A 22,536-nucleotide genomic window follows, 5' to 3' on the forward strand; every position below is an offset into this window, starting at 1 on the left:
AGGCGTCGGAACTGCCAGGAGTCCGGAGGCGGGGCTCCTGCTGACGCTCAGGGTTCCGCTGAGAGGCGGAGTCAAGGCTGGGGGAAGGCAGAAGAGATGGTGCCTTCTGGCAGACGCCGCAGGGTTTGGGAGGCGGGGCTTCGTCTAGGGCGGGGCTTCCCTCGAGGGCGGGGCTTCGCGGAGGTGGGACTCCAACCTCCCTGGCCGGTGACCAAGGGTCCCGTTAGGTCTGAGCGGCCATGGCGGCACGCGCTTTAAGGCTGCTGACCATATTGCTGGCCGTCGCCGCCACTGCCTCCCAGGCTGAGGCCGAGTCCGAGGCGGGATGGGACCTGACGGCGCCTGATCTGCTGTTCGCGGAGGGGACGGCGGCCTATGCTCGCGGGGACTGGGCCGGTGTGGTTCTGAGCATGGAGCGGGCGCTCCGCTCGCGGGCCGCCCTGCGCGCCCTCCGTCTGCGCTGCCGCACTCGGTGTGCCGCCGACCTCCCATGGGAAGTGGACCCAGACTCGCCCCCAAGCTTGGCGCAGGCTTCAGGTGCCTCCGCCCTGCACGACCTGCGGTTCTTCGGAGGCTTGCTGCGCCGCGCCGCTTGCCTGCGCCGCTGCCTCGGGCCGTCGACCGCCCACTCGCTCAGCGAGGAGCTGGAGTTGGAGTTCCGCAAGCGGAGCCCCTACAACTACCTGCAGGTCGCCTACTTCAAGGTGCAGACCTGCCCGAGCCCCGGGCGGCTGGGGGTCCTTCTGGGCGTGGTTGGTTCGGGGAAGAGGGGCGAGGGACGTGTCCGCGGAGAGGGAAAGTGGCCTCTTGGACGAGAAACTTTTCCTGGATCCAGGGAGAGCAGGGACCCTGCCAGGAGACCAGCCTCTCCGGGTTCGCATAGGCAGATGGTGACCCCAAAAGTCCAGCCTGGGGTTAAGGCACATGCCAAGCAAAACTTGGTCTTGTGTTACTCGGGAAGCCGCTTATAGGGAACTACAGCGTCAGCTGTAAATCCTGATTTCATTGTAAGTTACCCAGTGAGAAGCTAAGACCTTTCTACAATATCTTCCTTCCGGTTTGCTTTTCAGTGATGCTCTTCCTGCCGCCTGAGTGCAGCAGCCTTCTTTCAGGACGTGAGGTTGCCACGTCGCCAGTAGGGGCTGTCTGGCCCCTCCCTGTGAGGGACCCTCTGGCTAGTGTGTCAGGTTTCCAAAGAAAATGAGCATTTTTAGAAATTCCAGAGTGCCTTAAGTCCAAGTGTACACCCAGATTTGGAGCGTTTCTGATTTATGATAATGATAGCCAAAACAGACTTCCAGGCATTATTAAATACTGTGTTTGTTAGTTCATTTACCCAGATCCTGGCAATATCCTGTAAAGTAGATGCTATTAGTAGCCCCATTTTATTGGGGGAAAATGGAAGGAGGAGCTGTGTGGGCTTGTCTATTATATCCATAGTTTAACAGACCTTCAGTTCAACTTAGAGACTTACAAAGTCTTGGAGGCCTCAGATTTCCACCTCTGCACAAGCATTCTGCTTACACAGTTCTGCTCCATTCCTCTTAGTTTCCCAGAGGAGTACCGGATTTGACCCCAAAATAATTGGGCTGTGTCTTTGGTTATGTCACTTAACAACACTTTAAAAAATTCTTTGACAAACATTTACTAAACACTTACTACATTCCAGTTTTTGAACAGGTAATGTGCTTGACTTTGTATTTTTTTGTTTTACCCCGCTTTGCAGTTTAAGAGTCATTTTAGTAGTAAGGGCTACTAAAAGAGTATCTATATCCTGCTGTGGAAACACAACAGAGGAAGAATCTAACTGTGTGTCAGAGAAGTTGGACTTGAAAGAAGAGGTGACATTTGAAGCTGATCCCAACTATTGCCGGAGGAGAGGAAGGATAGCCATTTCCGACAGAGTAGGGCCAGAGTGGGAAGAGAATTCTGCAGACTTCATGGACTCATCATCAGAACTAGGTTGTAGGATGCTGATTCTGGAAACCATGTGGGATAAGCCCTGGGAGAAGGAGAAAGTGGTGGCAGAGTGAACCATTAGGAGATGACTGCAGTTGTCCACACGAGAGGGAGAAATCAAGTGCCTTGCGCTCAGAGGGTAAAAAGCTGGAGGTGAAGAGTGTAGAGATTGAGGAGAATGGAGAAAGGCAAGAGTAATGCTGAAAGATACAAAAGAGTCAGTCCATAAAAGAGACAGACTTGAGAGAATTTCTGGAGAAGGAAATGGCAACCCACTCCAGTACTCTTGCCTGGATAATCCCATGGATGGAGAATCCTGGTGCAGGCTACAGTCCATGAGGTCACAAAGAGTTGGACATGACTGAGCGACTTCACTTTCACTTTGAGAGAATTTCTGATTTTACAGTTAGGGATACTTAGGGACAGAGATGGGGATTGTTGACCTTGGGTCACCTAGCTATTTGGGGGTCACAGCCAGGGCTGACTCCTTGTCTAGTGTGCATTTACTAGTACTAAAGTCAGAAAAGAAAAAAATTTTTCTTGGCATATTAGTCATGTGCTGGGAAGAACTGACACAGTGGAAAAGACCCTGATGCTGGGAAAGGTTGAAGGCAGGAGGAGAAGGGGACAACAGAGGATGAGATGGTTGGATGGCATCACCGATTCAATGGACATAAATTTAAGCAAGCTCCAGGAGTTGGTGATGGACAGGGAAGCCTGGCGTGCTGGAGTCCATGGGGTCACAGAGTTGGACACGACTGAGCGACTGAACTGAACTGAGGATTTACATTCATTGAGCTGACATTTATTAAGCATTTAATATGTGCCCAGTGCCATGTGTTAAAAGCTGCATATATATCCTCTCATTTAACTTTCCCTGCAATCCTGTGAGATTAGGGGATGTATCTATATATTCATTCATTTTTGGCTGTGCTGGGTCTTCATTGCTGTTCGGGGGCTTTTCTCTAATTACAATGAGTTGGGGCTGCTCTCTAGTTGTGGTGCTCGGGCTTCTCACTTCTGTTGCAGAGCACAGGCTCTAGGGCACGCAGGCTTCGGTAGTTGTGGTGCACAAGCTTAATTACCTGCAGCGTGTGGAATCTTCCCAGACCAGGGATTGAACCCCTGTCCCCTGCATTGCCAGGCAGATTCTTAACCACTGGACCACTAGCAGAGTCCAGGGAATGAGTTTAGAGAATAAACTTTAACTTGTCTAAAACCCCAGCAAGAGAATAATTAAACCTACCATTGTTACCAGTCTGATACCACAACCCATGTTGTTAATCATTATATCATCAGCGATTTCTTCTGGATTCTATATATGAAGCTGTATAATTTTGGAATGCTGGAGTCCATTGCTCTACGCGTTACTGTGGCCTGTAGCACATTTCTTCCCCTCTCATATTTCTGTAAAGTCACTAGTTTTAACCTCATGAGCCCTGGGCTTTGAGAAGTCGGAAGATGTCATGTCTGGATTTTGTATAGGACCTTAAGACTTTTTGCCACCCACCTTTTCCTTGAATGAGTCAAAAGCACAAAGGCAAAAAAAAAAAAAAGCTGCTTTTTTTTTTTCTAGGCAAATTCTTAGGCATGGTCTAATTGTTAACTGCGCTTTCTCCCCTACCCCTAAATCCTTGAGTTCTTGGACTTTGCCAGCTCAGTCCCTACATCTGAATCTCGAGACTGTATTATCTCAGGCAGTCAGTCTTCCATAGCATTCCCCCTACAATAACACCTTTGTTTTAGAATAGAATGTTTATACTTTTGAAGCACAACCTCCTGTAATTTGAGGAATCCCTAATCCTGATTTGAGAAATAGCTGGAAATCTGTTCAGGGCCCCATGCTTCTAATCTCTGGTATGTAGTTTCTTGCGATAGGTGTGTTTTCTGGGCTTGGGAAGGGCTCGGGCACACTGAGTGGAAGGCTCAGGAAGGCAGGGATTTCCTGTTTACTGTGAACTGCATATTTGGACACCAGACTTCAGGGTTTGCATGTGACAATTATCTTTTTATTCTTCATCCTTAGATAAACAAGTTGGAGAAAGCTGTAGCAGCAGCCCATACCTTCTTCGTGGGCAACCCTGAGCACATGGAGATGCGACAGAACCTGGACTATTACCAGACCATGTCTGGGGTGAAGGAGGCTGACTTCAAGGATCTTGAGGCCAAACCCCATATGGTGAAAAAAAAACAAAAAATGTTATCCTCTTCTCTCACTCTTTTTTTTGGAATTTTATTTTTTTTAAATTTTAATTGAAGGCTAATTACTTTACAATATTGTGTTGGTTTTGCCATACATTCACATGAATCAGCCATGGGTGTACATGTGTTCCCCATCCTGACCCTCCCTCTCACCTCCCTCCCCATCTCACTCTTTATTATAGTGACATTCACTAGGGTTGTTTTCAGATTACAAAAGTTATGTATGTTCATTGTACAACATTAGAAAAATGCAAATACATAAAAAAAAACAGGAATTAATTATCTGTAACAGTGCTACATTCAGAAAACCAGTGGTTGATATTTTGGTCTATTTTTAAAGTCTTTAGTACCTAATTTTTATGGGCTTCCCTGATGTGCTTAGTGGTAAAAAATCCAACTACCAATGCAGAAGACAAAGGGTTCGATCACTGGGTCAGGAAAATTCCTGGAGAAGGAAATGGCGACCCACTCCAGTATTCTTTCCTGGGAAATCTCATGGACAGAGAAGCCTGGTGGGCTACAGTCCATGGGGTAGCAAAAGAGTTGGACAAAACTTAGTGACTGAACAATAGCAACAAATCTAATTTTTAAACCTAATTTGGTGTCATATTGTGTATATACTTTTAATCATCCTTTTGAATTAACATTTTATCATGTACTTTTTCTCATGTCTTCAAATTTTCTTTGAAAACAATTTTTAATAGCTGCATGGTAATCCATCTTATTCATCAATTGTATTCATTTACTTATCAAATATTTTTGGTTGTATAGATTTTTGCTTTTCACAACAGTGGGTAGTACCATAGTCCTCAGTGTTCTTACCTCTTTAGCAGCTGGTGGCTCAGACAGTAGAGAATCCTCATATAATGTAGAACCCAATCCTGGGTTTGATCCCTGGGTTGGGAAGATCCCCTAAAGAAGGGAACGGCTACCCACTCCAGTATTCTGGCCTGAAGAATTCCATGGACCAAGGAGCCTGGCAGGCTACTGTCCAATGGCATAGTATTTTTATAAAGGGCTTATGTTCTAGTTTATTAATAGAAATAGGCATATTAGAGACAATATCAGAATAGCTTTTAAAAGTAAAATGTGTACATATAGTACTTTATACAACTCTACACAGTTTAGGTTTTGTGTTTGTTTGTTTGTTTTTAGTGATTCTGTAACAAATGAAAATGGTTACTGTCCACAAGAAGGGAGCTGTGTCCCACAGAGAGCAGAAGCAGAGTCTGTAATCAGCAGTCCTTACTGCCAGAAAGATTGCTTTCATCACCTCAAACCACATTCTAACCTCTAAGAGTTCAATGTTTTAAATTAAATTTTATTTTGAAAACTTTCAGCCCTACCAAGAAAAAGTGGAGGAAGGTGACAATGAGAGACTTCCCTGGCGGTCCCGTGACTGTGACTCTGAGCTCCCAATGCAGGGGCCCCAGGTTTGATCCCTGGTCAGGGAACTAGATTCCACACGCTGCAGCTGAGTTTGCCTTCTGCAACTTAAAGACCCCACGTGTGGCAACTAAGACCCCCGCACAGCCAAATAAATAAAAAAAAATTTTTAAGAAAATGACAATGAATTCCCATTTAGCTTTCATCTAGATTGAGTTTGAAGTGAAGTGAATTTGCTCAGTCATGTCCGACTCTTTGCGACCCTGTGAACTGTAGCCTACCAGGCTCCTCAATCCACGGAATTCTCCAGGCAGGAATACTGGAGTGGATTGCCATTTCCTTCTCCAGGGGATCTTCCCGACCCAGGGATCGAACCTGGCTCTCCCGCATTACAGGCAGACGCTTTATCGCCTGAGCCGCCAGGGAAGCAAATGCTTCTAAATTTCAAAAGAAACAAGGAAAGACCCTTTGTAGGAGGCCTTCATTATACAGCAGCCACCCTTTCCGTCGGTAACCTGCGAGGGCTAGGGGAACGCCCGCCGAGGTGGCCGCGGGATAGAAGGGAGAGCCGTCTGCCGCCTGCCCGGCATCTGAGTACCCCTTCCTCCCAGTAGCACGAATTTCGGCTGGGAGTGCGCCTCTACTCCGAGGAGCAGCCGCAGGAAGCCGTGCCCCACCTGGAGGCGGCGCTGCGGGAGTACTTCGTGGCGGCCGAGGAGTGCCGCGCGCTCTGCGAAGGGCCCTATGACTACGACGGCTACAACTACCTGGAGTACAATGCCGACCTCTTCCAGGCCATCACAGGTGCGGCTGGAACCCCGCTCCCTATCGGGCCCGCTGGGCTCTCAGCGCGGCAACGTGACAGGGCATCTTAGGCCTCATTCCTGAATCTCCTAGAGCTGGGAATCCGACTGAAAACTGCTTCCTCTTGATTTGTTCATCTTAACCAGAATTGGAATCCTGAAGTTGACCTTACAGTTCTCCCTCTCTTCGATTCCTTTCAGATCATTACATCCAGGTCCTCAGCTGTAAGCAGAACTGTGTCACGGAGCTTGCTTCCCACCCAAGTCGAGAGAAGCCCTTTGAAGACTTCCTGCCATCTCATTATAATTATCTGCAGTTTGCCTACTATAACAGTAAGGTCTACTTCCCTCTTTCTCAGCTGCTTTTAACTAAGCCTAAAGCAAGGAAGGCAGGGATTGTGGCCGCTGTGCTTCTTTGGCCTGTTTGGCTTCTCTCTGTGGCTCTGGGAGGCACTGTGCCAGGTGATCCCTGGGTGCCTTGTTACAGGCCACCTCCTGGGAAGCCAGTATCAGCAGCCCAAGAAGCTGGGAGAGGGAGACTCTAGGACCTCACTGGTCTCCTCTATAACATTTATAATCTGATTTTGCACTTGAGTTAAGTTATAGCAAGGGCTTCCCTGGTGGCTCAGATGGTAAAGAATCTGCCTACAATGCAGGAGAGCCAGGTTCAGTCCCTGGGTTGGGAATATTCCCTGGAGAAGGGATGGCTACCTACTCCAGTATTCTTACCTGGGGAATTCCATGGACAAAGGAGCCTGGTTGGTTACAGTCCATGGGGTTGAAAATAGTTGAACATAACTGAGTGACTAACGCTTTCACTTTTTTCACTTTAAGTTATAGTAAAGGCAAGGATGTATTTCCATTTAAACCAGCTCACAGGACATTTCCCAGCCCTTCTCCTTCATAACAGCACTGATGCTCTGGAGTAGTGAGAGGGGCATGTCAATATCCAGAAAAACAAGTCAGCAGGTCTTTACTGAGTTCCTACTGTGTGCTAAAGTAAGCTTTATAGCATATTCAAGAATATATGCTTTTATAGTTGAGGAAACACATATCAATAAAAGAGGTAATCTGCTATTACAGTCTTCCCTTCTCTTCTGAAAGTCCATAGAGGAAAAAAGATAGGAAGGTGGGAATATTCCTGATATTGGTCTAATGAATGGGACTATTAAGGCCAATGTTTGAATTACCTGAGGACACTGAGCACCTTAAAATCAAATACATATTCTATGTGGATTCTGTCATTTCTCTCCCCTAATCAGGCAGTTGTGTTGTGTAGCTGGTGCTTCCTGGCTGTGTCATTATCACCTGGAGCTGTGCTGAGACTGAACTCTAGGTGGTTGGTGGTACCCAAAATGAGATGCTTTCTTTTCAGCCATTTTTTCCCCTTTGCAGTTGGGAATTACACACAGGCCATTGAATGTGCCAAGACCTATCTCCTCTTCTTTCCCAATGATGAGGTGATGAGCCAGAATCTGGCCTACTATACAGCCATGCTTGGAGAAGAGCAAGCCAGATCCATTGGCCCCCGTGAGGTGAGAGACTTGCGTTACTTAGGGCAGCTGCCAGCTGAACCCAGACCAGAGAGCAGAGTGGGATAGAGAAGGGGGAGCCAGCTGCTGCTTGGGCAGGGTGAGGCAGGGTTCCCAGGCAGGCGTGAATGCATGGGAAGCGTAGGGAATAAGCCGGAGCCTTCATTAGCACAATCTGGGCCCAGAAGTCTGTTCTCTGAGTTGGCAAAGAAAAGCAGAACTGCAGAACAGCCACGTTCTTTGCCTTTTTTAGCATCCCTACTTTAAGACTTGATACTGTTTGGCCAAGATTAATCATTTTCTACTTCATGTTAACTTTTTTTTTTTCACTCACCACTTTTCTGCCTCCATTTTCCTTCCTGTCCCCTCTTTCTGCCATTGTCTGATCTGTCCCTGTTTCAGCATTAATCCCATATCCTTCCAAAACTGGAAGGAAAATCTATGTGATACAAAGACTAAAATGAAAAGTACTGAAGTGAAAGCACCCCCCATCCCTGCACTGTTGGGAGGACTGTACATTGTGCTGTTCATTTAACAGTGGCTATTTCAGGAATTACAGGTGATTTTTTTTTTATTTTGCTCATTTGTATTTTCTAAATTCCCTGCACTGAATGAGTATTATTTTTGTATTAAAAACATGAAAAGAGAGGATTTTCCTAGATGTCCAGTGGTTAAGACTCCACACTTCCACTGAAGCAGATGCAGGTTCGATCCCTGGTCAGGGAACTAAGATCACATGCCTCAGGGCATCACCAAAAAATAAATAATAAAATAGCCTAAAAAAAAACCACACACACACACATGAAAAGTTCTCTGTTTTAACTTAATGAAGTTTGGCACTGTGAACCTTCTTATTTGTGCATATGCCACGCACAGGCCCTAGATCCTCTCCTTCTTGAGCCCAGAACAATGAGGTGGATTTGAAGTCACTAATCTAGGCTCAAGTCCTGACTCCTCCACTTACTAGCCATGTGATTTTTGGCACATCGTGTGGGATCTTAGTCATGCTGCTTTGCTCTTCTGAGTCTGTCTCTTCTGCTATAAAATAGGACTGTGGTTCTTGCTCTGTCTTCAACACAGGATGAGTATGAAGGTCAAATGAGATAGTGAGCTGGGACTTCCCTGACAATCCAGTGGTTAAGACTCAGCACTTTCACTGCTGTTGGCCAGGGTTCAGTCCCTGGTCAGGGAACCAAGATCCCACAAGCCTCGAGGTGCAGTCAAAAAAAAGAGAGAGAGTAAGCCAACAGGCACTGTACAACATGTTGTGTGGACAGGTAGCATCACAGGGGTCTGGACGATGGTACATGAGTAGCAGTTGGAGGGTTTTCTCACTTCTAACCTCAGTTACCTCCTGAAACCAGGGGGCTTATCACTGTGGCCCTTAATCACTTGTGTCCTGCTGGCCTCACCCAAACCCCAGCCTGTAAAATTGGCTATAACTTTGGACGAACTTTTCACTTTGTCAGCAACAACAACAAAGATTAATAGCTACGATTGTTCTAGAAGCCCCTCAGTTGTTAACGCATCACATCTCTTGGACAAATGAAAGGGATAAGAAAACAGGTCCACCCCTGGGCTGTTTAACCAATGATTCAGTGGCCTGGGATTCACCCCGCAGCTGTACTGCACATTTGTGCAAAGGTAGTGTGCACAGCTGTGCATCAGAACACTGCTGCTGAAAGCAAAATAACTAGAAACAAGCTCAATGCCATCAATTTGGAGACTCGTTGAATCAGTCTTGATACATTCATTCAGTGACATACAAGATAACTCGTAAATTGCATGAGTAGATTACTATGCACCAATATGATATTGTCTCCATGATAATAATTTTAGGTAAAGAAAAAAATTTAACATAACTGTTCATGGAGATTATTCCCCCACCCCCAACCCCCAGGCATGGGCCTGTAGGTCAGGGGTTGGAGGAAAGACCTGAACATTTCTATTTATATCTATCAGCTCTCTGTGGGTTTAGCTGTGTATGTTTTACCTTCATGTCTTTTTGAGTGCCATCTGAAACCACCTTGGAAAGGTATACAATATGACATTTGTAGGATACTGCAGTGAATATAATAAAAGAGGTGCCAGCAAGCTAGAGTGGACGCATGGGAGAGAAGGGAGTGCCTGGAGAGTCAGGAAGGGCTTTGCAAGAGGCAGTGGTGGTGACATTCGGTTTTTAAAGCCTACAGTAGGTGAATGAGACAGGGAAGGGCTGTTTGGATGGAGAGCAGCATGTACAACACCTACCCAACTATCCCATGCAAATGGAGGATGGTGCCAGGGAGCTGCAGGCAACGGGGCCTGGGAGGATCAGATTCTGAAGGTTCTTGAGTGCCTCTCTAGGACCTTGGACTCGATGCGGCAGGGAGTGGTGAGTCCTGGAAGGGTTTGAAGCAGCCTGATGAGCTATTATGGTGCAGGGTTCAGAATGGGACGTGCTGGGGGCCATGTGGCACCAAGAGAGCTGCCAAGCCCTGAGGGAGGCAGGGGAGCCAACCAGGTGGAGGAGGGAGGTGGAACTGGCAGCCTGGGTTGGGGGGGTGGTTTTCACTCCTCCCTTCTCTCCATGTCTAATTAGGTACCCTGTTTCAGTCTGGGACCCACTCCAGTATTCTTGCCTGGAAAATTCCATGGGCAGAGGAGCCTGGCAGGCTAAAATATTTGGGGTTGCAAAGAGTAGGACATGACTTACAGACTGAGCAATAGAGCACACACCCAAAATTCCCAGTCTGGGAGACCTGTGTGTGTTGCTGGCCACAGGGCTCCAGAGTGTACAGGTGGCAGGGTGGAAGGGACTCACAGCCTCCCTTCCTGCCTGCACTCCAGCCCAGGGGGGCTAACTTTTCCTCTGTCCACTGGGAGAAGCAGGGAGATGATGTGGTAGTAACACACTTCCCATTCTGGTTGTTGTGGCACTTTCCTGTTGAAAATAAGCACCCTTTAAATGTGTGTGGCATTTTATAGTTTACAAAAATCTTTTGTAGCTTTTCTTTCACTTGATTCTCATAAAAGCCCAGTGAGGTGGCATCACCAACCTACCCTGAAGTTAAAAACCAAGGTTCTTCCTTCCTAGATCTGGCGTCCTGAGCATCTCCAATAGAAGGAGTCCTCCTCTTGCCATCCCCTCCCATGTGGAGACTGTTTACCCCTGTCATTGTCCTCTTTGGCTGCTAGATGGTGACCACCTGGCTTTGAGATGGCACTTCTCCCGGCCTCTTTGCTCAGTTAAGATCCCCCTCACCCTTACCCTTGATGGCCATATCAGTGAGTCTTGGGCAGAAAGAGAAAATGAGTGGTCAGTCTACCATTTCTAACTAGAACCACCCTTCTGGTAAGAAGGTAACTCACATCTGTTGAGCCCCATCCCAGGCCAAAAACTGAGCTGGATCTTTACACCCATCATCTCGTTGAGCTGGGTGTTCACACCCATCTTCTCATTCTGTCATCACAGGTGCCCTGTGAGGTGGGCGCTGTTCTCTCTTTTTTAGAGATGAGGACATTTAGGCTCCAAGAAATGAGTTAACCTGCACGGTGGCCTGTCACTGCCTATGGTGACGAGAATCTCTGCTCCCCTGCTTTATCCCAGTGCCAGCATAGTTCTGACACAAAGCTGCCACTTGGAAAATCAGTGTTGAAGGAGTAAGTGGTAGAAGTAGGGCTTGCAGCCTCATAGGGCTGCTGCAGAGGGTTAAAGGAGTTAACACATGCCTGGAAAATCCCATGGACGGAGGAGCCTGTTAGGCTGCAGTCCATGGGGTCGCTAAGAGTCGGACATGACTGAGCGACTTCACTTTGACTTTTCACTTTCATGCATTGGAGAAGGAAATGGCAACCCACTCCAGTATTCTTGCCTAGAGAATCCCAGGGATGGGGGAGCCTGGTGGGCTGCCGTCTGTGGGGTCGCACAGAGTCGGACACGACTGAAGCGACTTAGCAGCAGCAGCTTTGTGTCCAGCACTTGGTGAGGGAGGCCAATCATTTCAACTCCTCAGGAAGGGCTTCGCTGGTGATTCAGTGGTTAAGACTCCACGTAATGCAGGGGGCCCAGGTTCCATCCCTGCTCAGGGAACTAGATCCCACTTGCCATGACTGAGAGTTCACATGCTGCAACTAAAGATCTTCCATAAAAAAATAAAAAGATCTCGCATGCACAGTGAAGATCCTGAGTGTCACAACTAAGACCCGACACTAAGATCCACATAAACAAATATTTTTTAAAATATTTTATCCCTTAAAAAATGTAAAAGATGAACTCCCTCAAAAATTTCCATCTTCCTCTTGAGTAAATATAAGAGGTGATATAGGTAGGCCTCATTGACGCCTTTCAAGTTTTCCTTATTGCCCTCATCTTTTGTTTCAACTGACACCGTCTTCTTTTTCTTTTCCTTCCTTCTTCTGCTGCTAGGAGACTAGCAGGGCACCTAGGGAAAGATGGGATCCAGAAGGTACTTAGTTTCCCTACCCCGGGTAAGCCCACCAGTGGAAGGGCCGTGGAGTCTGGATCAACCTCAAGGTGGCCGCAAAGATTGAATGAATAACACAGGAGTCACCTAACACCTAGTTTTTAAGTTGTTTGTTTGTTTTTCCCTGAGTACCAAACTCCTGTAAAAGTTGAGAAGGCGTTTTCCTTCTTTGAAGACTAATTGTTCCTGAGAATCCTCAGGTTTTCTGTCTCAGAGAGTAATGGCAGAGGAAGGAAGGGGGCGTTTTCTCTTCAAGGGAAGCCTGGCTCTGCCACCTCAGACATGCTGCTTGTGCCAGGCAAGAGGAACCCTCGAGCACAAAAGTGAGGCTTTTGTCCCAAACTGGGGGACGGACACACGAGTGGTGGTGGGAGAGGAAGCCTTGGGTCACACTGGGAGCAGAAGTGTAGATGCGGGGTGGAGGGCAGGGGGGTGGGGGGCCGGGAGCTAGCGGCAGGGCTGAGTTCCAGAGCGTTCCTCCCGCTGTGTGCCCTCAGAGTGCCCAGGAGTACCGCCAGCGGAGCCTGCTGGAGAAGGAACTGCTTTTCTTCGCCTATGACGTTTTTGGAATTCCCTTTGTTGATCCGGTGAGCCAGGGTGTGGGGGTGAGTGGTGGGCAAGGAGTGGGGTGAGCTGTACACCAGGTGACTCCGGGGAGAAGACTGGTGGACAAGAGACAAGGGGGAATTCTGGCTAGCTAGATATAGGTGACTTGGTCCCAAAGACATCTCCCTTTGTCTCCTGGAAGGGGTCTGGTGAGGAGGTGGACTTCCTGTAGGCCCTGGCCCGCTCATCAAGACCTAGAGGATTCACCAGGCCCTCTGGCACTGTTCATTTCCTCCTGCTCTGCTTTTAGGATTCATGGACTCCAGTGGAGGTGATTCCTAAGAGACTGCAAGAGAAACAGAAGTGAGGCCCTTGAAGAAACTGCATGAGTGGATCGGTGTGATGAAGCACTTGAGGCTTCCCGAGCCCAGGCAGATGTGAACTCCTGGCAAGGGGTGGGCAGGTCCAGTCTGGGGAGCCGGGGCGGGAGCCTGGGTGGGCCCCAGGATGCAGGGCTCAGAGCGGCTGTGCTCACAGGTCAGAACGGGAAACAGCTGCCCGCATCTCCCAGGAAATCGGGAACCTTATGAAGGAGATCGAGACCCTCGTGGAGGAGAAGACCAAGGAGTCACTGGACGTGAGCAGGCTGACCCGGGAAGGTGAGAGGATGGGCTCGGGGCCGCCTTGGCCATCGTGGGGGCAGAAGGGATAGGGTCCCCATGTCAGCTGGGCAGCTCCCATGAGAGGGCAGCCTCGGGAGCTGAGCCGGCACAGGTCACAGTCAGGGTCACCCTTCCTTACTCACCCACGGGACTTCTGCTTGCAAAGATAACTGAGAATTGGCCTTTGGTTAAGAAATAAGACGCCTGTGTCACAGGGACACTAGTTCACTTCGGTAAGTATTTAGAGGAGAAAACTCGTGTCCTTGCCCCCAAACCGTTTCCTCCCAACTGCCATCAATCGTTCTGTAACCAAGCTTCAGAGTCTTGAGGTGTCCTTTGATGCCCCCTTGCCTGTCGCCTCCAGTCCACTGGCGAGGCCTACCGAGTGGGACTCCGCTCTCTTTCTATCTCCCCAACCCTTTTCATGTCCCACTGCCTCAGGCCAGTGACACGTCCCCAGCCCCCCGTCTGCACCCTTCTTTCCTCTTCCAGGCTGTCCTTGCCCTTCCCACGGGGGGGCAAGAGCAGTCTCCAAACACCGGGGCTCCTGACACCATCCCCTCATCTCCCCTTTAACTGCAGGCTCCACTCTTGCCTTGTTTACACCTTTCCTCATCCTTGAGCCTCTCTCTGCCCACAAGTCCCTGTTCAGGTCTCTCCGTCCTCCTGCACACTTTCTACCATCCCTGCCCGTGCGGCATCTCAGATACACCCCACAGAGTCTTTCTTAAACTCAAGGCCAGTCAGGAGCCCCTGCCTATTATTTATTTGTTTGCGCTGGGTCTTGGTTGCGGCATGCAGGATCTTTAGTTGCAACATGTGGGACCTAGTTCCCTGACCAGGGATCGAACCCAGGCCCCCCTGCATTAGGAGCACAGAGTCTCAGTCACTGGACCACCAGGGAATTCCCTCCCCTCCCTCTTTCTGTTGAATTTTCAAGGCACTCTGTGCTTTCACAAGACCTGCTTTGTGCGGCTTATTGTGTGATTATTGGAACAGGTTCTGTCTTCAGGTGTTAATCCCTCACCTCTTCTAGCACCAGTGCCTGGCACATGCTGAGGCTGGAATAAATAGAGTTGATTTGGTGTCTGGGATGTCCCCAGCACAAAGAGATACCAGGAGAAACTGAAGAGAGAAAAGACTGGCCTTTATGGTTGCTTCAATTAACAGTGGTTAATTTAAAAAGATTAGCACATTAAATAATTTGTCTGTCATTCGTTTATTTTCAGAGAGCTTTCACTCTACTCTGTTATTTGTCTTGATTCTCATAATTGCCTGAGAGGTGGGTTTGGGCAGATTGTAAGATCCTCATTTTTAAATAGATGATGATATGGTGGTGGCTAAACTTTTTTTTTTTTTCCTAATTGAAGGATAATCACTTTACAGTGTACCACTGGTGATGGGTAAACTTTTAAGCATTTACTCCAAGCCAAGTATTGTGCTAAACTTCTTAAGTTGTTTTATTATTCTTTATATTAAGCTTATGATATACCAGGAGAAACTGAAGAGAGAAGGACTGGCCTTTAAGATATTATTTTGCAGATGAGATAAGGCTCAGGGAGGTTAAATAACTTGCCAAGGTCAGACAGCTAGTAAGTGGAGGACCCAGGAGTCAAACCCAGTTCTTTCTGGTCTTGAGCTCATGTTATAGGAATGTCTATGATGTTTCCCCAACAATGTGTGAACGCCCACGAGCCAGCAGCTGCGGACCAGTGCTTGGACCCCCTGTCCTAAGTTCCGTCCTCTGGTTCAGCCCACCTTTGGAAGTGACCAAATGGAAGGTTTCTCTGGTAAACAGGAATCAACTGGAATTTCTATTCCTTACAGGAGGGTAGTATCTGATGGAGAGTGTCTGAACCGCTGCTGGATTTAGTTAGTCTTGTCACTGCTTTGCAGGTGGCCCCCTGCTGTATGATGGCATCAGACTCACCATGAACTCCAAAGTCCTGAATGGTTCCCAGCGGGTGGTGATGGATGGCGTCATCTCTGACGAGGAGTGCCAGGAGCTGCAGAGACTGACCAATGTGAGGGAGCCCGGTGACCACACTGCCTCCCTAAGGGCCCAGCATCCCCCGACTAGGTGCCCCTTAGGTCTGGGCGGTTGCCTGCCCCTTGCTCTGGGCAGTCGACCACCTCTTCCCGGGCTCTCAGCTGCCTGGCTAACTCTACCTGTTCTGGGGGCCTCCTAGGCAGCAGCAACTTCAGGAGATGGCTACCGGGGTCAGACCTCCCCACACACCCCCAGCGAGAAGTTCTACGGTGTCACCGTCTTCAAGGCCCTCAAGGTAGGGTCAGTACTCTGTTCTAGGTGTGGGGAGGAGGGAGGGGGTGCCCAGGCTCTGAGGGGGAGTTGGAGAAGGTGGCGGGAAGGGGAAAAGTATCTGCCTGTCAGCATTCCAGCTGCCATGGAGGCAGGATAAACCATGCTGGGTGAGGCTGACTTTTGAACCGTGGCTCTTAGTGTAATAAAACTGAGGCAAGCGAGTAAGACTAATACCCCAAGTTTAAGAGTGCTTTCTGAAGAACAGCTACACTTTTTAAAAATATTTACTTTTATTTCTTTGGTGGCACTGGGCCTTAGTCGCAGCACGCGGGATCTGTAGCTGTGGTACCTGAGCCCTTAGTTGCAGCATGTGGGATCTAGTTCCCTGACCAGAGATCAAACCTGGGCTCCCTGCATTGGGAGCACAGAGTCTTAGCCACTGGACCACCAGGGAAGTCCCAGAATGGCTCTACTTCTGAGCAGGATGCATGAGTTATTTATAAAGAGAAATGTGAAGGGGAGGGGAGCGGGCGACGGCAGAGGGTCACGTGCGGGAAGCAGAGGGACTGCGCCTTCACGAGCACCGAGCACCGAGAAGTGGGGCCAGGTGCCTCCCTGGTCTCTGTCGGCCTCCAGAAGGAGGGGCGCCCAGGGCCCCTGACCCAGGCTGACCCTGCTCTCGTTGGCAGCTGGGGCAGGAAGGGAAGGTTCCTCTGCAGAGCGCCCACCTGTACTACAACGTGACGGAGAAGGTGCGCCGCGTCATGGAGTCGTACTTCCGCCTGGATACCCCGCTCTACTTCTCCTACTCCCACCTGGTGTGCCGCACCGCCATCGAAGGTGGGCCTCCCTCACCCCGCAGCCCCCGCCCCAGGCACTGGACGAGGAGAAGAGCAGGCACGGGCCCTTTTATCCTGCTGGGGAACGCTGTGCGCGCTGCGGAAGGAGTTAGAGTCAGTCTCCCTGGGCAGTCAGGAGGGCTTCCCAGAGGCGGTGACGGCGGTTACACGGCATGAATAGGGGTTGTGGAGTACATGGGGCGATGGGAGGGTGTTTAAGCCAGAGGGAACAGCAGCCATGTACAAAGGAGTGGAAGCACTGACCAACCAGCAGTTGGGGGAGCTGAGAAAGTTGCCATTTCTGGAGAGGAAGGTCGGGGAGGTGGGGAGGCGGGGCAGCCAGGTGAGGCTGGCGAGGGCCTCAGAGGCCGAATCACAGAGCGCTGCTAGTTGGACGTGACTTAGAGACTAAACAACAAGCTTCAAGAGCACTTTTCATCCTCTAAGTCAGTGGTTCTCAGCATCAGGTTTGGGCATACAGGTGTCTAGATGAATCATGAGCTGTGTTTTAAGTTTTCTGCCACTAATTTTTAAATACCAAATTTGTGAGAGAACTCCTTATTTTATAAGTTAGGGCAGACTGGAGGTCACTCGTCGTTCACTCTCCTTGTCAACATTCCCTTTTGCGTCCCTGCGGAGGGGTGAGGTACAGCCAGTGTCCAGGACTCACATATGACCCACAGCCGGGTCTGTCCTGCCAGAGCCTTCAGTGGCCCCGGTGCTGACGTTCCGCTGATGGTGGCAGAGGTTAGGGCTTTACTGTCCCTCAGAATGTCTGGAATCCTACCATAATCTGGGCGCACCAAAGGAATATGCCAGGCTTGCAACTGTGTTATGGTCTCCAGGTAGGGGTGCCCTGGGGCCTGGCCAGGAGGAAGCCAGTGGTCAGGCAGGGGAGGGCTGGATGAGGCCTTGTCTTTATCCCACCAATGTTGAGGATTTAAGGTTGATCTTGCTGCTGTGTCAAAAGACTCGAAGGTGTGGATCAAACCAGAGGAGGGAAGCTGGTCGGCAGTGACCCAAACGCACCCCCCAGGCCAGCAGGAGAGCTGCATGGCCGTCCCCTGAGAGCCCCAGTGCTAATGTGTGTCCCCTTGGCCGCAGAGGCACAGGCTGAGAGGAAGGACGGTAGCCACCCCGTCCACGTGGACAACTGCATCCTGAATGCCGAGGCCCTCGTGTGCATCAAGGAGCCCCCTGCCTACACTTTCCGGGACTTCAGGTGCCAGTGGTCCTCAGGTCCCCAGGGCCCCGTGCCTTGCTCCCTCCTCCAACACATGCACGCTTGGGACCAGCTTTTCCCAGAGTCCAGGACCCTCTGGGTTGGAAATCAGACAGTATGGGAATGGTTACAGTGTAGTGGGAGAACAGAATGGAGAGAGGAGGATGTGATGCAGAAACAGCCCAGAGAAGGGCATGGTGTGTGCTCAGGGCTGAGGGTGGGGAGGCGGGAAGGTCAGGAGTCCTGTTCGTGAAGCTTCAGAGAAGGTTCTGGAAAGCTTTCTTCCTATGAAAGGGCCCCCCTCCAGCTGCTGGCTGGGAGCACTTGGAGGTGACAGCACTGGAGCTGCGGGTTTTCTCGGGGGCGGGAGGAGGAAGTTGGTGTCGAGATGCTCTCTGCCTTTCCCAGCGCCATTCTTTATCTGAACGAAGACTTCGATGGAGGAAACTTTTATTTCACTGAACTAGATGCCAAGACCGTGACGGTGAGTGCACCCGTCCTTGGGAGACAGAAACCCTCAAGGTGCAGTGGGCAGAATGGCCGGCTGGCCTTCCTGGTAGCCAGCACTCCCCTCCCCAAACCAGGAGGCTTCTGACCTGTCACCTTTTCTCTTTAGCGCTGGGCTTTGGGCAGGCAGGCAGAGGAGCCATCCCCCCAGCCAGACCTGAATGACCTCATGTCCCTTCTGAAGGCAGGTTTCAGTCTCTGACCTGCGCACCCGCCTCGCTGTCCCCTTTAGGCAGAGGTGCAGCCCCAGTGCGGAAGGGCTGTGGGATTCTCTTCCGGCACGGAAAACCCGCATGGAGTAAAGGCCGTCACCAGAGGGCAGCGCTGTGCCATTGCCCTCTGGTTCACTTTGGATGCTCGACACAGCGAGAGGGTGAGAGCAGCTGGTGCTGCTGTGACCTGTTCCCGGCAGGACCCCTGTTCTGCTTCCTCCTTCCCCAGTCCCACTGCCGATGCTTAGACGGGAAAGAAACGCTGGGCTTGGGAGTCCAGAGAGACTCTTCGCTCTGGCACTGTGTCACCGTGGTCCCTGGCCCTTCCTTCCTTGTCAGTAGGGCTCCAGGTGGGGGACCTGGGGGACAGGATGGGGGAGTGACCCTGGTTCTTGGTCCCTCACTGGGTATCACCTCTGCTACCTCTGCCCACGACCTGTTAGGAAGAGGATGAGCTCGGAGGCCGCAGAGGAAGAACCTTCTTGTTCTCCAGGAAGTAGCACCTGGGTGATGGTGAGTACCTGGTCCAGAGGCCTCCCTGAACAGCCAGGCGTTTGTCCTTGCAGGAGCGAGTGCAGGCGGACGACCTGGTAAAGATGCTCTTTAGCCCAGAAGAGATGGACCTCCCCCACGAGCAGCCCCAAGAAGCCCAGGAGGGGACCCCCGAGCCCCTACAGGAGCCCGTCTCCAGCAGTGAGTCAGGGCACAAGGATGAGCTCTGACAACTCCCGTGGATGGTGATCAGACCCACACGAGGGACTCTGTCCTGCAGCCTGGACTGGCCAGCCCCGGGCGAGGAGCAGTGGGAACCCAGGCCTGCCGCCCAGCTGAGGGGGCTCTGCTCACGGCCGTCCGCATGGTGCTGCTGCTCTTGGAGTGGACATGGCGAGATGGCCCTCTCCCCTCTGGGCCTGACTGAGGGCTCAGGACGCAGGCCCAGAGCCACTCTGGGGGCCCACACAGGCAGCCACGTGACAGCAATACAGTATTTAAGTGCCTGTGTAGACAACCAAAGAATAAATGATTCGTGGTTTTTTTTACCTGGTGGTTTGTTCAGAGTGGAAATATGCCCATTGGCCCTAGAGGTCTCACTTGATGAAAATTGTTCTGGGCAGGACACAGTGGCAGGCCCGCTGTGAGGAGGCCTGGTGCCACACCTGGCTTGGCCACTTCCTGTGCAGCCTCAGGCCAGACACTTAACCTTGGGGACCTCGGGGTTGTCATATGTACGAGGGGGACCATAATCCCTGGTCTGCCCACCTCCCGGGCAGTTGTGTGGCCCAGAGGCGGTATCGGATGTGACAGCATTTTGTAAACTGGAACGCTCTGGGTGGATGGCAAGGATTATCTTTAATCCTTCTCTGGCAGCCAGCATCGGTCAGCAGTGCCCTGGCGTGGTGCCCCCGTGTCAGCCACATGCATCCTGCTCTGCTGCCTGGCCTCTGGGTCCTCAGACCTCAGGGTCTCCATGTGCAGGACAACGCACACCTCTAGGAGACAGTGACAGACCTACCGCTTCAGCTCCTCTGGCCTCAGGCTCATCTCCCACCCTGGGCTTGAGAGGCAGGGGGGTCGTGAGTTGGGAACCTGCAGTCTGAGAGCCCATTTATTGATTTAACCCACGTTTATTTATTGAGCACCAGCTATGTGTCTGGTGCTGGGAACATGGAAGCAAACAAAACAAGTCCCTGCCCTTGTAGAGCTTGTACTTTAGTAAGGAGACAGGTAACAAACACATAAGCGTGTGTGTGTGTGTGAGAGCCTTTGAGGTAGATAAGAAAGCAGGTTAGGCCCTAAGTGGGGACCAGCAACAAGGAGGCCAACCTGGGGGCACAGAGTGGGCAAGGAGAGCAGCCAGTGAGGTCAGGGTCCCGGGGGCCACAGGGAGCACCTGGGCTTTGACTCAGTGGGACAGGAGCCCTTGGAGGATTTTGAGCAGGGGTTGGGGGCGTCTGACTTACATTTTAAAGGCCTCAGTGAAGAATGTACATGGAAAATGGGCTCCAAGAGCAAGTATGGAGACAAGGAGAGCATAGCAAAGGCTGCTGCATTGACCCTGGGGAGAGATGGAGGCAGTGTGGATCGGGCGTTGGCAGTGGAAAAGGTCAGGTTCTGGATCTCTTCAAAGTAGAACCAAAAGGGACTTCCCTGGGGGTCCAGTGGCTAAGACCCTGCATTCCCAACTTTGTAGGGGACCCGAGTTTGATCCCTGAACAGGGAACTAAGATCCCACGTGCCACAGCTAAAACCTGGCACAGCCAAGTAGATAAATATTCTTAAAATTTTTTAAAGTAGAGCCGACAGGAGTCACTGATGGGTTGGCTGGCATAAGAAGGAACAACAAGGATTTAGCCTGAACAGTTGCAGAAGTGGAGCCACTTTTTTTCCCATGTTGGGCAGACTGCAGACAAGAGGGTTATGGGCATTGAAATGTGTTTTGTGTGTTTTGCTCAAGTTTAAAGAGCCTGTTAAGGAGAAGATTCCTGAATCTGGAGTTCAGGGAGAGGTGGAGGTAGGAGTTGACATTTTGGAGGTTGCCATCGGCACATGGTGGGTGTTCAAAGCCAGGAAACTGAGGTCAGTGTAGACAGAAGAGGAGTCAGAAGACTGGGCCGGGCTGCAGGCAGCTGGAGGGCAGTGGGGTCCAACAGAGGACACGAGGACCAGCCGTGAGCAGGGAGCCAAGACGTCTGGTCCTGGAAGCCGATGAGAGTGTTTCAGGAAGGAGGGGTGAGCAGTGTCTAAAGCTGCTGAGAGGTTGAACAAGCTAAGAACCGGGAACCCGCTTTTGAATTTGGGGATGGACGTGGAGATCAGTGAGAACTTTAGCAAGAGATGTTTCAGTCGTCTTTCAAGTGAGAAGGGGAGGAGAATGAGTGGTGCTGGCAGGCGCAGACCACTCTTCTCAGGAATTTACTCGGGGGCAGGAGGAGCTGGAGGGAGCTATGAAGGAACAGTTGTTTTTCAAGTTGGGAGACAGTCTGCTTATGGGAACCATCCTGTAGGGACAGTCACTATTCCTTTAGTCATTGGTGGTCTGTGTCCTGTTTGGATGACCCCCTTGCCTAATGAGGAAAGGACCACGTTAATGGAAAGAACTGCAACTTCATCCACATGCTGAGCTGGACAAGACTTTCACTTCCCACCACTTCCGGCTGTGTGATCTCTTGAGTGTGTTTCCTCACACACTCAAGGGCTATAACATGAGATTATAGCCCTTACCTCCTGGGATGGCTGAGAGTATCAATGAGGGAATATTCATAGAGAGCCTGGCATGACGCTTGACACACAGGAGATACTCAACATTACAGAAGACTAATCAGCCTGATTGTGGTCTTCCAGGAGTTTTCACTTCAAGGCAGATGAACTTCACAATTTCAAAGTATGCTAAACCATAGAGACAGCAGACTGTCTCAGTGTAGCGCATGAAAGGCCAGATGTTTTCAGCGGCAACAGAACTGGAATAAGTGCATATGGTTCGGTGGGTGAGTCCTGCCAGCAGCAGGAGGTGATGGCAGGGTCCAAGCTAAGATTGCTTGGCCTGTGTGTGTGACACACGCACACAAGTGGATCAGCACTGGGGAAGGCTGCTTGAAGTAAAGGGAGAGCAGCCACAGGAGCATGAGAGGGGATCGAGGCAACTCAGCAAACTCAGGGAAGATCTGGACATGGAAGACGTCTGTCTCGACACTCTGGGCAGCTGGCAGAGCTCTCAGCAGGGGTGCCAAAGAGAGCCATTGCTCAGGACTGTTTGGAGAGGAGAAGAGGGCACTGCCAGACACCCTCACCCTGGTTTAGTTGTTGTTTAGTTGCTAAGTCATGTCCGACTCTTTGCAACCCCATGGGCTGCAGCACGCCAGGCTCCCCTGTCCTTCACTATTTGGAGCTCGCTCAAACTCATGTTCATTGAGTCAGCGATGCCATCCAACCATCTCAT

The 22,536-nt window shown here is 50.5% G+C and overlaps 1 protein-coding gene across 1 annotated transcript; it reads left to right on the top strand.

The window, feature by feature from the left end:
* The first annotated feature begins 182 nt into the window (after positions 1-182).
* Positions 183-19,639, top strand: P3H1 (prolyl 3-hydroxylase 1). Its single transcript, XM_027537593.1, has 15 exons — positions 183-704; positions 3,986-4,138; positions 6,162-6,351; positions 6,552-6,683; positions 7,746-7,885; positions 12,846-12,935; positions 13,205-13,257; positions 13,432-13,553; positions 15,453-15,580; positions 15,746-15,841; positions 16,509-16,659; positions 17,763-17,880; positions 18,289-18,364; positions 18,620-18,760; positions 19,166-19,639. Exons 1-15 carry the CDS (start codon positions 240-242, stop codon positions 19,319-19,321), a joined length of 2,211 nt encoding a protein of 736 aa, XP_027393394.1. The 5' UTR covers positions 183-239; the 3' UTR covers positions 19,322-19,639.
* The last annotated feature ends 2,897 nt before the right edge of the window (positions 19,640-22,536 follow it).

This window comes from Bos indicus x Bos taurus, chromosome 3, assembly GCF_003369695.1.
Source record: "Bos indicus x Bos taurus breed Angus x Brahman F1 hybrid chromosome 3, Bos_hybrid_MaternalHap_v2.0, whole genome shotgun sequence".
NCBI classification, from domain to species: domain Eukaryota; kingdom Metazoa; phylum Chordata; class Mammalia; order Artiodactyla; family Bovidae; genus Bos; species Bos indicus x Bos taurus.